The 13,369-nt window shown below is 41.4% G+C and overlaps 1 protein-coding gene across 3 annotated transcripts in view; it reads left to right on the forward strand.

The window, feature by feature from the left end:
* fut8b (fucosyltransferase 8b (alpha (1,6) fucosyltransferase)) overlaps positions 1–13,369 on the forward strand; it is a 161,928-nt gene that overhangs the window by 89,337 nt on the left and 59,222 nt on the right. For 2 of the 3 annotated variants that reach the window (XM_072687254.1, XM_072687262.1), the window contains exon 2: positions 8,756–9,251. The exons of the other annotated variant lie outside the window; for it this stretch is intronic. In XM_072687254.1, coding sequence (XP_072543355.1) covers positions 9,049–9,251 — 203 coding nt within the window. In that variant the 5' untranslated portion in view covers positions 8,756–9,048. The remainder of the gene's footprint in view (positions 1–8,755; positions 9,252–13,369) is intronic. 3 annotated transcript variants of the gene reach the window in all.

Here is a 13,369-nt window from a genome sequence, read left to right on the forward strand (position 1 = left end):
GCACTTTTTGTCAACAGTCCAGACTGATGGAGTTGGTATGAAGGTGTGGGGAATGTCTTCTTGGCACACTTGGGGACTTAATGTCTTCTAATAGCTACTTTCAGCATGAAGCCGCGGTCACACTGTTTTTTTTCCCATGCATGTCCCATGAGATTTACCACATTAGGTGAATCTCACATCCTTGACGTAGGGGCAAATAAATTTCACCTGCAAACTTATGCGTCAAGTTCAACTTTGGTGAAAAATGCATTCCTGACCAACAACGCTGCAGCTCTAGCTGTGTGACCTATAACACAGCCTGTATTGTCTCTGCTCTGTCTGAGCCAACATGGAGGAAGCGCTGTTGCAGTGTCATCACTGAATTATAGCCCCGCTTGTAGCAAAGGGCAAAAGTCTCAAACTGGCTTCATGAACATGACAGTGAGTTCAATGTTCTTCATTGGACTTCCTAGTCACCAGATGTGAATCCAGTAGAACACATTTGAACTGCAATATAGGAGGAGAGTTGCAGCATTGACATATACAAGAAGAAAATTGCAGGAATTGCATAATATAGTCATGTCAGCATGAACCAGAATCACGGCATAAAGAATTGGGGCAAAAGTAGTACTATATATTAGTAGAGTGTGTCTAATATATGTCTTGGTAGGTGTATATTCACTGTTTCATTAGAAACATCAGTGTTGTGCTTCCACTCACTGGTCCCTTTATTAGAAACCCTCCTGTTGTTGTCAGCACAGCAGTGATGCTGACAAGGTAGTGTTTACACATGTCACTGCTAGGTTGAGTGGGTCCACCTGACCACTGAAGAAGGGCAAGAGGATGACACAAGCATCTGCAAACTGTGCATCAACAGAAGAGCTACAGTGTCTAACTGTACACCAGCGGGGTGGAGCTACAAAAGAGGGGTTTCTAATAAAGTGAATAAAGGGGTGTGTATGCTACAGCCTGTTATGCATTCTCTTCGATTGATCTCTGTGCGCAGCAGTTTCCTGGTGTTTGTCCACCTGTCGTCTGTTTCGGCTTTGTTGAATAAAAAATGAGGGGGTGAGGTGGTGGTGGGGGGGAGTACATCAAAAGTGACACAATGACTTGCGTGATCGTGGCGGCGAGCCAATCTGAGTCACTGTTTTTTCAGAGGCAAACTTGTTTACTGGAGACAAATACATGCAGAACACACAGCTCAGCATGTCTCACACACCCACACACTGACGGCCATTTCACCCATTCTCCATCTGTCAGAGCACTTACACAGCATACAGTTAGGAGAGTGTAGTGAATGAACTGAGGAGCGTACCATAATCTGCTGCTTCATAGCAAGGGGGTGGGGGTGGGGGTGAAAGGGAGGCAGAAGCAAGGTAGAGAAGGAGTAGAGGTAAAAGGCAGGAAAACAGGGGGATGCAAAGGTAAAGAAAGAAAGGAAAAAGTGGGGAAATTAGAATTAGAGTGAGAAAGAGAGGCAAAAAGGAAAACACAAAGAGAGAGAAAAGGATAGCTTGTTCCTGAGGCCTTCAGAGTCTGTGAGAGTGTGCTTAAAATAAAAAGTCTGCCAAAATAAGAAATTAACCAATTTGCCTTTTAGAATATTCAGTAATCATATATACTCAACATTCATCATATAATAGCTCCGGGCTATTGATGACAGGGTTGTGGGTTTGATACTCCGGGCTCGGCAAGCTGCCACTGTTGAGGCCTTGAGCAAGGCCCTTCACCCTCTCTGCCCCCAGGCACTGGAGTTGCCTGCCCACCGCTCTGTGTGTGTGTTTGCTCACCCCTAGTTCACTAGTGCATGTGTGTTCACCACCACAGATGGGTAAAATGCGGAGGACACATTTTGCTGTACATAATACAGTGACAAATATGTGAACCTTTAAAGTATACACTCATATATTGATTCAGTGCTATTTCTCATTGTTATAAACACCCTCCCTCCCCCATACAGACTTAGAGTAGTGTTTTATTGTCTGTATTCTACTACTGTAGTACTATATCCTTTGCTTGAATTTTTAGCAGTGCAAACTGCGCATTAGCCATGCTAACATCATGGAAACGACATTGGGCGAAGCCGTTGACTGACGAGCTACTGATACCACAGTAAAGTTGTTGAGTCAACATGCTATCGTTATGGACTACGGACATTGCCTCTTAAAATTAACTTCGAATCAAATTTTATGATGAATCACTTCTCCAAAAATTGTGCTCAGATTCGGATAGAGGTTTACATCCCTTTTGATGATTGTTCCATAGCAACTGCGTATTCAGGTGTGTATGTATAATCCTGCAGATACAAACACTCCTCAAGCTGTGCCATCTACACACCTATCACAGTGTCGACAAATTGATTCAGTAAGGATGAAGTGCTCTTGATAGCTATCATACACACACACACACACACACACACACACACACACATGCATGCGGACACACTCACACACACAGAATCACATAAAGAGCCATTTTACAGAACCACATCAACCTCTACCATTATTATCAGTCACTTAACATCATGATTATATCACAGTGGTTAAGTGCTAGTCTGACACCGTATAGTTTAGCTGTAAGTGGTCGTGGCCATGGCCGTGCTAATGGTCTCCTATGGAAATCTATTTCTAAAGCCACTAATCTGCTCCTGATTTCACTTAATTAATTAAAAGCATGAGTACAAAACCGGCACAGCACGCCTCCCACATAAATTTCTGCTATAACTAATAGTGACCATTGCAAATCTAATTCATCTCATGAACTTGCTTTTTAATCATTTTTGACCAGCTATTAATTAAAACTGAGTATAAAGGTGGAGTGTTGGGTGGAGTGCTGTGAGCAGACCCTTTATAACCTAGGGGTGAATATGAATAGGCTACATTATTTAGAATGAATAAATAATACTGCATGTTCAAAACAGATGCAAATACGAATAGAAGCACACTCTTGTGGTCTCTGTGACATGACATAAATAAGACCTTGACATAAACGTCCTTTCCTGTCTGCTTTGCTTGGATCTGTCTGATCTGTATCTCCTAGCTTCAGTAATATACTGGCGGAGCTGACTAGCTGACGGATCCACATGACTACCAGGCAGAATCTTGTAGAGGGGAAAAAAGCATATTTTTGTACAAACTGACCTGACAAAAAAAATCACACAAATCTGCTTTTTTACACATTTACTGAGTGAGATATGATTTCAGTTTAACATGAGGAAAACGTCCCCGTCATTTCCCAGCTGAGCCTCATGCTCCATTTAGTCCACGCAGGCCACTCACTAAGCACAGGGCAGCAGATCTTCGCTGGAGGCTCCAGTTAATACATACTGCGAAATTATCTTCTCCAGCTTCTTACAAGAAATCACACAGGAAAAATGAAATACTGCTGTATTTAAAGTACCTGTCAAACATTAAATGTAAACTTCAGAACCTCACTCCATATATAGATCTCAATCCATATATAGATATTTTAAGTCCTAAATAGATACAGACAAAGATAATAGCATTGTGTTGTTGATATATGTTGTTATGACCGGAGAAGTCGTTTGTGTTTTATTTTATCAGTCACAGGGTTTGTAACCCTGTCATCTATTTATTTCAGTATTTCAGATTTATTTTTTATTTTCTGTGTATTTATTTATTTATTTATTTATTTATTTATTTAGCCTTCAGATTCACTTATTTGTGTAATATCATGTGTGGAATAACTGCACTATTATACTTGTTATTATTATCATTAGTAGTAGTTGTACAAACAATCTCTTTATTATAACATTTTTTATCAATCAGTGTGGTGAAATTATCTCGTTTTCTCCCAATTCAGTACTGATACATGCTAAGTCTGACACCACCGCTTTTCAACTGCCATTGACAGCCAACACGCTTGAACAACACACTGTCTTCCCACCCGTAGTGGTGGGTTGTGCTCTCTCTGACTTCAGATGCTGATGGCAAAGCGGCATGACTTGGCATTTTAACTCATGACCCCTGGGCAAAAGTGGCGGTGCACTCAGTGACACTCTGAGCCTGATTATTATAACTTATTATCTTTATATCAGCAAAAATGAGCTTGCACACAATAATATGCCACAGGGAAACATCAGTGCAGTGTTACAAGATCAGTGTTACATTCAGGAGAGAAAGTCAAGCATGTCTTCTGTTCTGGCAGCTTTGTGATGATATACTGTGAGAGTGTTTTCAGTATTCATAGCGCTGTGACCTCTACCAGTGAGTGTTGAATCTTCCCTGTGAGACCTGCTTACAGTCTCTTGTGTACAGAGTGTAAAGAGCTGCTCCCAGAACAGCATTTACAGACAGAGAGAAGGTAAGCCAGAGCTATGCTCTGAAGCTGAGGACACGGTGTGAGAATGTAAGGGTGGGATACAGTGGCTTGCAAAAGTATTCATCCTTATTCACGTTTTGTAACCTTACAACCACAAACTTAAATGTATTTTATTGATTTTTTATTGAGCAAATAATTGTGAAGTGGAACGAAATTCTGAAAAGTGTGAAGTTCAAAAGTATTCAGCCCCTTTCAATATCAATATATCAATACTTTATAGAGCCACCTTTGGCTGCAATTACAGCTGCAAGTCTTTTGGGGTATGTCTCTACCAGCTTTGTACATATAGAGACTGAAATTCTTGGCCATTTTCTTTACAAAATAGCTCAAGTTCAGCCAGGTTGAATGGAGAGCGTCTGTGAACAGCAATTTTCATGTCTTGCCACAGATGCTTAATGGCATTTTGGTCAGGACTTTGACTGGGCCATTCTAACACATGAATATTCTCAGATCCAAACCATTCCACGGTAGCTCTGCCTGTATGTTTAGGGTCATGGTCTTGCTGAAAGGTGAATCTCCTTCCCAGTCTCAAGTCTTTTGCAGCCTCCAACAGGTTTTCAGACTGACCTGTACTTAGCTCCATCCATCTTTTCACCAACTCTGACCAGCTTCCCTGTCCCTGCAGAAGAAAAGCATCTACACATGTTGCCACCACCATGTTTCACAGTGGGGATGGTGTGTTCAGGGTGATGAGCAGTGTTACTGTTCCTCCTCCACACATAATGCTTTGCATTTAGGCCAAATTTTCAACTTTGGTCTCATTTGACCACAGCACCTTCCTCCACTGTGTCCCTTACATGACTTTCAAGAACGGTTTTCTTCTTGCCACTCTTCCATAGAGGCCAGATTTGTGGAGTGCATGAACTACAGTTGTCCTGTGGACAGATTCTCCCACCTGAGCTGTGGATTTTTGCAGCACCTCCAGAGTGACCATGGGCCTCTATACTGAGACTAAAGGACACACAGCTGGACTCTATTAACTAATAAAGTGACTTCTGAAGGCAATTGAAGTGCTCTTGAGTAAAAGGGGCTGAATACTTTTGTCACACTTCTCAGATTTTTATTTGATTGAAATTTTGAAAACCATGTATCATTTTCGTTCCACTTCACTTAAAATCACTTAAAATCTCAATAAAATACATTTAAGTTTGTGGTTGTAAGGTGACAAAATGTGGAAAAGTTCCTGTTTGCTGTCTATCAATGCCAGTATCCACACAACCAAGGGTGCAAGGGGGCCATGCATAGTATGGTGACAATGGTGAAAATTAAGGTTACTTTTATGTTATTCTGCATGTTCTATACTGTGTACACCTATGAATCTTAATAATGTAACACTTGACAGTAGATGGGTGGGTGGATGGATAGATGTATGGATAGATACTTTACTCATCCCGAAGGAAATGCAGACATCCAGCAGTATATTACCACAGAGTTAAATACAAAAGTAAAAGTTCAAAGTGCAAAAGTGGTCAGAATTAGCAAGTTAACCAATAAAATTCAGATGAAAATAAGATTTTAAGCCATGGCCGTTAATCTCACACCGCAAGTCAGATCTCTCCAACAACCCCAAAGCTACAGATACAGTATGAACTAGTGAAGATACACCAATCATGCCTCCACTCATGAACAATCAAAAGAAAACACAATGAAGTGTCAGTTCATGTTGTTGCAGCATTTCCCTGTACTTTCATTGCCATAGCTCTTTAAGCAGCCTCTCTTCTCACGCTTCAGGGCCTCCAGTCTTTCTTTTCTCCTCCGTCTCCGTTGTAATGAAATGTGATGGGCTGTTAACGTGCAATGAGGGTGCATCAAAAGACTCAATCCCCCCCCTCTTCCTCTGAAAAGTGATGATACAGGGTTTTTTTTTTTTTCTCGAGCTGCTCCACTGAGCTCATCCCGTCACCTTGCCAGAGTGGCATGCTAGCGCCTTTGTGTGTGGGGTGGGGGAGTGGGGGGGGTGTAGTAGAGTGTGTGTGTGTGTGTGTGTGTGGCTCAGCGAGTGCTGAGCCAGCAGTGAAGTTGAGTGAAGTAGAGTTGTTCCGTGTGTGTGGACAGACAGGTTCTCCTACAGAGACAGTGTCTGCACACACGCTCTCAGAGTGCTGTCACATTCCGCATGGAATTGCAGCGTGTTGATCAGCCTGTCAGAGAGTGCTGAGGCAGAGCTTTACAGAAAGAGAGAGAGAGAGAGAGAGAGAGAGAGAGAGAGAGAGAGGGAACTGATTGTGCTGGGTACTTGCGTTTCAGAATCCAAATAAAGCACAGTGTTTTATTCACTCAAGCAGGAGATGTTTGAACAATTGACCCATCCATGCTCTTTCTTATGTTCTTTTGTAGGCGCTCTTGAGGGGCTGGATGAGCTTTATAGAACACTCGTTAATTAAATTTGCCTGTAGCCTCTCTAGGCTATTAGTTTTATCTAACATCACTTTTTAAATGTTTGCGGTGATCTGCCGCGAGTGCTTGCCAGACATTTTTAAACCATAATTGTTGAACTTTTTTATGAGCCTAATCTTTATTGCGTCTTTATACATCGTTAACCAGTATTATCTGATACCTACAAAAACACTACTGGGCAAAATAGAGATGGGCACAGATGCCAGGCTACTCATTTAACCATAGGGTAGCAGTATGCAAATACAAAAAATTCAGTGTTCAGGCCTTTGCTGGGTTCTACTGAGGGGAGAATTTAATGAATGCTAGACAGTTCAGTGATACACTGACTGAACACTCTGAACACTTGAACAGGGTTAGTTGAGTAATGCAATAGAAGAACCAGTTTATATATTTATATATATACCAGTTTGTATATTTACAACACTGACTCATTTAAACCTTTAGAAGGTTCTTCACACATACATCTTATTAAGGAAAATGTTTGTTTTGAGAGTGTCTCTTTTAAAATGACTGTAAGAAGTGAGGGTTTTGATAGCTGAGCTTGCTAGTGAATGAGGCTGGTACACTTTGCTACTGTGAAACATGGCTGCCTAATAAAGGCCAATTTGTAAAGGACATGACAGAAAAGGCAGAATGAGAACCTATCTCCTTATCCGCAGCTTTTGTAGCGTGATCAGCTCTTGCACAGCTTTTCTGCTAATTAGGCTAACTACCCAAGCCGATGTTAGCTTTGTTCAGAATTAAAGACATTTTTCTGACACAGTTTGTTCACTGAGGGGAAAAAGAGCTTGTCATGAGTGGTGTGCTGGTTAGTTTGAAGTTCCTAGCCCACTCAAAGAGGTAGCTTTTGTTACTTCTGGATAATTGAAATAATGCAATATCTTGCAATTGGTATGACCCAATCAGACAATAGGGTCAGACCTAAAAAGAAAATGAAAGTGGGCTCTCTCTCCAGACTTGGAACAAAGAAAACCAAAATGCAACAAAACTACCCTAACTCCCTGTTACCAAACCAGGAGAAAGGGTAGCTAAAATAAAAAAGGCATTCACCCCCTACCTTTCATCAAAGATATGGGTTTGATAAAGTGTAACAAACCTAACAAGCTAACAGAGAGGAAAGTGGAAGTGCTGGGTTGGTCTGAGCTGGATGTTCTTCCAGCTCACCAAAGGGGAGAGCCCTAAACACCTCTCGTAAGGTCAAGTTTCTTCAGGCTCTTTAATTGAGAGCTCCCCAGTGGCTGAACACCTATTTAAAAAAACTCATATATAAAACTTACTCACAACTGCAGAGCCATTTTTATCCGCTGTGGCTTGTCTAATTAAATTTTAATCATACCTAGAACTGCCAACGCATCAGTTCCCAGCCTGCATACTCATGTGGGGCTCATATGGGCGGAACGTGGGCTAGGTAGGTTCCAGATGTGCATGGGCTCTTAGTGGGTTTGTACATTTGTTACTTTGTCACTGGGACATAGTTGTGTTTCCCAAATGGGCTGCATTGTTACATCCAACCTTAATCTCACATGGGTGCCATCTAGGCCCCATGCACAGTATACAACTTTGGGGTTTGTGCTTAACCCCTCCTGGTCCAATCACTGACCTTGGTGGACATTCATATATGGGGCCAACATGGAAATACTTTCTGGTTCACAGTTGGGCTATCCATATGGGCCCTACATGGACATTTTAGCTGGGTTAAGGCTTCCTCAACTAAGTGTAATGCACATATATGCAGTACTAATATAGTATAATACTACAAGATAACTTACTAAGACACCAATTAAGTGTTTTCCCAGCTTCAGCTTCAAGTTTTTCAAGTCGACCAAGCAGTGTTTCCTTTTCTTGGGTTTCATCATTTGTTTTCATTTAACATTTTAACTGAATATTCATCCATTTGATTAAAAAGTCTCTTAATACAACTGTATTTTTGGACAGATTTGCAGGCATGGTTGTAGACAGCAAAATGCTCATGTGCTCCTACTTACGACCACTATCTCAGCTCCCAGTTTCACTGTCCCTCTCTTTGTGTCCACAGGATAATGATGTAGAGAAATCTGATCGTGAGAAGACACCTGACACTGAGATCCGGAAGTGAGCTGAAGTGAAAGGGAGGGCAGCAGAAAAAGACCACTGTGGAACCAGCTACATTGGTGTCCTGCTCTTTGAAACGATCACCATGCCTGAGCATCACCGGTGTCCTGACATGTGTACTTAAATACATCTACTGGTTCAGGGAGTGACAGCAAGACAATAGCCCAACAAGCTGCTCTGAGATGGTCGTACCCTTGCTGTGGTGACCGTGGTGGAGTACGTGAGGTCTGATTCAGCATGCGTCCGTGGGCGGGGTCCTGGCGTTGGATAGCCCTGGTGCTGCTGGCCTGGGGGACACTGCTGTTCTACATCGGGGGCCATCTGGTTCGGGACAGTGAGCACACCCCCCGATCCAGCAGAGAGCTGGCCAAAATCCTCACCAAACTGGAGCGTCTCAAGCAGCAGAATGAGGACCTGCGGCGCATGGCACAGGCATTAAGGTATGTGTTGGGCTGGGGGGTGAGGGGGATGCAGATTGGACAAGGAAAGAACACATGGTACTGTATGTATCAAAATGGTGTATATCATTGCTCATAAAAGTTAACTAATTTACCAAGCTGGTTTAAAAATGTTGTTCATTTATTTACCCAGTACCAGTCATAGCAAAACACTAGTATTCCTAGATGTGAGCATATTAAAAAACTAAAAACATATACCACATTTATTGTACCAAACAGAAAAGAGCTCTGAACACCTGGCTGTTGAACTGCACTGGTTACTATGTCCAGTTCAGTGTTTAGGAACTGTCAGTATTTTTATATCTTATACTTTATATCTTAAGTCTATACCCAGGATCGATGCTGGGATTGTTTGGGGGAGGGGCTCATTATCACTGGTTTGCTTTCGCACAAAAGAATCCCATTCGAACCGTGGAGCAATTGCTTAGTTTCGAACGTCACTTTTCTGTTTGCAGAATGGTAGAGCTAGGTTGAGCTGTTTATTGATTTTCATTATTCATTCAAGCTGCGTAGAAGAGTGATTTCTGAAGTCATGGCATTTCACCAGAGGTGTCAAGTAATGAAGTACAAATACTTTGTTATTTTGGTTATCTATACTTGAGTAATTATTTTTCAGCCGACTTTTTACTTCTGCACCTTACATTTTCACACAATTATCTCCTTACATTTTAAAAATAGCCTCGTTACTCCTATTTTATTTCGGGTTGTCATCGTTCAAAAAAAAAAACCCGATCCAGATGAATCGCGCCATCCGTAAAATCCTAAAGAGAACTGGAGTGAAATTTCCCCATATTTACATTCAATTAAAGCTTATTGATAACATGCCTCTGAGGTTTGACTTTTTGCACCCTTACAATACTTATAGGCAACTACTCATCATATCTTCACGTTAATGCTCAGTAGTGCACATAGATGCCCCTTCAATATATTTGATATTACTAAATGCATTCATTTTCAATGGGCAGATATGCAGCTGAAACAGGCAGTCTAGTGCATGCCAACATTTGTCAATATTAACATTTTAATAGAACATTATAGTCATTATGGCTTTTAGAAAACATTTTTTGTGTGGGGGGGGCTTTGGCATTTTTTCTCCTTCCATTACTTTTACTTTTATACGGAAGTCTTCTTAAACCATAGTTCTACAATTCTACCTGAGTAATGAATGTGAATACTTTTGACACCTTTGCATTTCACTGCGCAGGAACGTCTTTCTCTCTTTAGTTATGTAGGTGATAATCAAAGCTTGACAAAATAAACCAATCACACAACCCCACAAGTGGCACCAGTAATGAATAGCTTCCACACCTGCAGAGGACTGCAACATGAGTCCGCATGAAGCGAACCCCATAGCACCTATTTCTGGAGGACCAGAGATCGGCGCTCTGGACCGCTCCTGGACTTGAAAACAGCTTTTACAATTTTTAAAGTATTTCCAAAAAATCTGTAAAAGAAAATGTGAACTCATCAGGGTTTCCATCAGCTACAGGTTTGTGGTTATTCCTAAAGATAGTGTGACACATTTGCACTGCACAGCAAGCGTCCTTGTCGTCGTGCACAGTGCTGACAATGGAGGGATTCAAAACGTTATCTCTTTTTAGAGCCGTTTTGACAGCCCTCTGTCAGCTGTACACGGCTGTAGCCTCTATCACTATCTCTTGTACAGATCCATAGACAATGTATACATTACCTTGCCACTCATCTTAACGTAGTCATCTTTGCAAGGTTGGATATGGGTCAGGTTGTTAAAGAGCATTGATGTGCTTAATAGCAAAGTAGAATGAAATGCTCTAATGAAACAAGTGCAATTGACATGCACCATTTACTAGTGAAAGGCTTGGTAATCCTTATTTCCATGATTACATCAAGGTTCTCTCCTGAGGATGCTCTAAGATACTGCAGAGATAGAGCTTGTATTGTGTACCACGGCGGTGTAGCTGGAGCGCCCTTGAAAAAGGTCTTTCCTTTCCTTTTCCTCCTGCCTCAAAGGTGCTTGATGCAACATTTCCAGTGTCACAGCTCTGAATGTGGTTTAAACATTTTCAGTTCTGAGCTGCCCAGTCTCTGTTTCTCTGTACAGTTCAGAAGTACCTGACCAAATCTTTTCATGCATGCAATAAGTGATACCAGCAGCAACACACATAGTCCTGGAGCAGAGACCTTCTGGTCATATATTTGGTATCTTGGTTCACTCGGACTAAGGTACCTCCCAGTGCTGCTCTGGTAAATCCAGAGGTTATCTCACCTGACATCCAAACCTGAGGTACTTCTTGGAAGGGTGGCTTGGGACAAACCATGACAACATGTTAATCAGAGCCTTGCACCACACTTTCTAAGAAAGCCAGCTTAAAACAGAACATCACAAAATGTGAGCTAGCTCTGTGCAGTGAAAGCTCCGGTTACTGCACAGCACACTATCAAAAGCATGACCATGACCCCCTTCATCCCTTTTATAGAAGTCCCTGGAGAGATTACTGTCTTTGCAGCCTTTTCAGATGGTGAAGAAGATGGCAGCCAGATTTTTAACCTCTTTAGCAGTCTCTGATGCATGTTCCCTTATCCCTATTTCTATCCCAGTCTTCTTCCTTCTGACATGGTCTTCTACACGTGACATATACATCATCTGTATAGACTAGATTCATGGTAATGTAAGCATTACTGGACTTTCCACTCTGCACTAAAAGAACAATATCTTGACAAGTGAAATCATCCTAAATCTAACCGTTATATCTAATTAGTTCACATTTATGGATGAATTAAAAGGCTGGATGAGTAGTTTATTTATGAATGGATTTTTAAGAACAGGCAAATCATCATCAACTGGCAAATCATTTTTATAATAATTACGAGACACTTAGCCCACAATCTGATTCAGTTCTGGGGTCATGATTTAATAGTCTCCCGATTTTAAACAGAATTTAAATGATCTTGACTGTATCCAGGTTGTGTAGCCTAATCTTTATTTTCCCCAATTTAAATCTCAATTTTTGGAATTTCTATTTCATACCTACTACCTAGAAATTCCATTATCACCCAGAGCTACCAGCATAGGCTGTAGCATGTGCTTCTTCTGAGTCACATAAAGCACCACAGCAGCTTTTTTGAAGTACCAGCACTAATGCAGCATCACTAGACAGCTAAACGCATTTGGAGGAGAACGCTATCTGACAGTTCTGACAGTTCTCACCCTCAGGCAGCCTTACCTAAGGTGGCAGACTTTGCTGCACAATTTGCTTCAATCACAGTCTTATAAATGGACTTTATTTAACAAAAGTAAACAGCAACATAAAAAAAACATAATTTAGGCAATATAACTGCATTTTAGGACTAGAAACTGGGTTTTGCTACATCATTGGCTGGGGACGAGCAGCTGTCTGTGCAACAGCCATTTAGTGCATTCGGTGCTGCCATTTAGTTTTTGCAGCACCGAGGTACGCGAACCAGCTCCAGTAGACATAAAAAACAGTGTCAATTTATTGTGCGCATACAATATCTGCTCCAGTTAAACCATGTCTACAGTGGCAGTCTCCAAACCCTGTGAAGAGATGGTCTTCCAGCAAGCACTGAAGTTTTGAGTTAAGTTTAGATGTATTTGGGTTACGCCTTTGTCACAGCTTTACATCAAACCGGACCTGAGTGTCTTTTGAGTGAGCCAGAGGCGACAGAGGCAGGAAACCTTTAGAAGAACCAAGACTCAAAAGGGGAACCCGTCCTCCCCTGGTTCTGTACACACTAGTTGTCTTTCTTTCTGCAAACATAGAATATTTTACTTCATATATAAAAATTTTGGAAGTTCTCTGTCCCACCCGCATTAATGTCATGACATGCTGCAGAAAAAAAGATCATCCTGAATATCTTAAATTTACCTGCTGCTTCCTACAGAGTAATAAACCATTGTTCACTACACCCGCTACACAGTGTGAACTTCCCTACCTACTGAACGTTTTTTTACTCCCTGTGGTTTGGAATTACCTTTAAATTGGCTGAGTACCCTGTGTAGACCACTTTGCAAAGAACTACTTGGACGACTGGAATGCACCTATTGACTTGCTCCTCATTCTTTCAAATCTTTTTTTTTTTCCTTGACCTACTTTCTCTCA

The sequence above is a fragment of the Salminus brasiliensis genome, chromosome 1 (genome assembly GCF_030463535.1).
Source record: "Salminus brasiliensis chromosome 1, fSalBra1.hap2, whole genome shotgun sequence".
NCBI classification, from domain to species: Eukaryota; Metazoa; Chordata; class Actinopteri; order Characiformes; family Bryconidae; genus Salminus; species Salminus brasiliensis.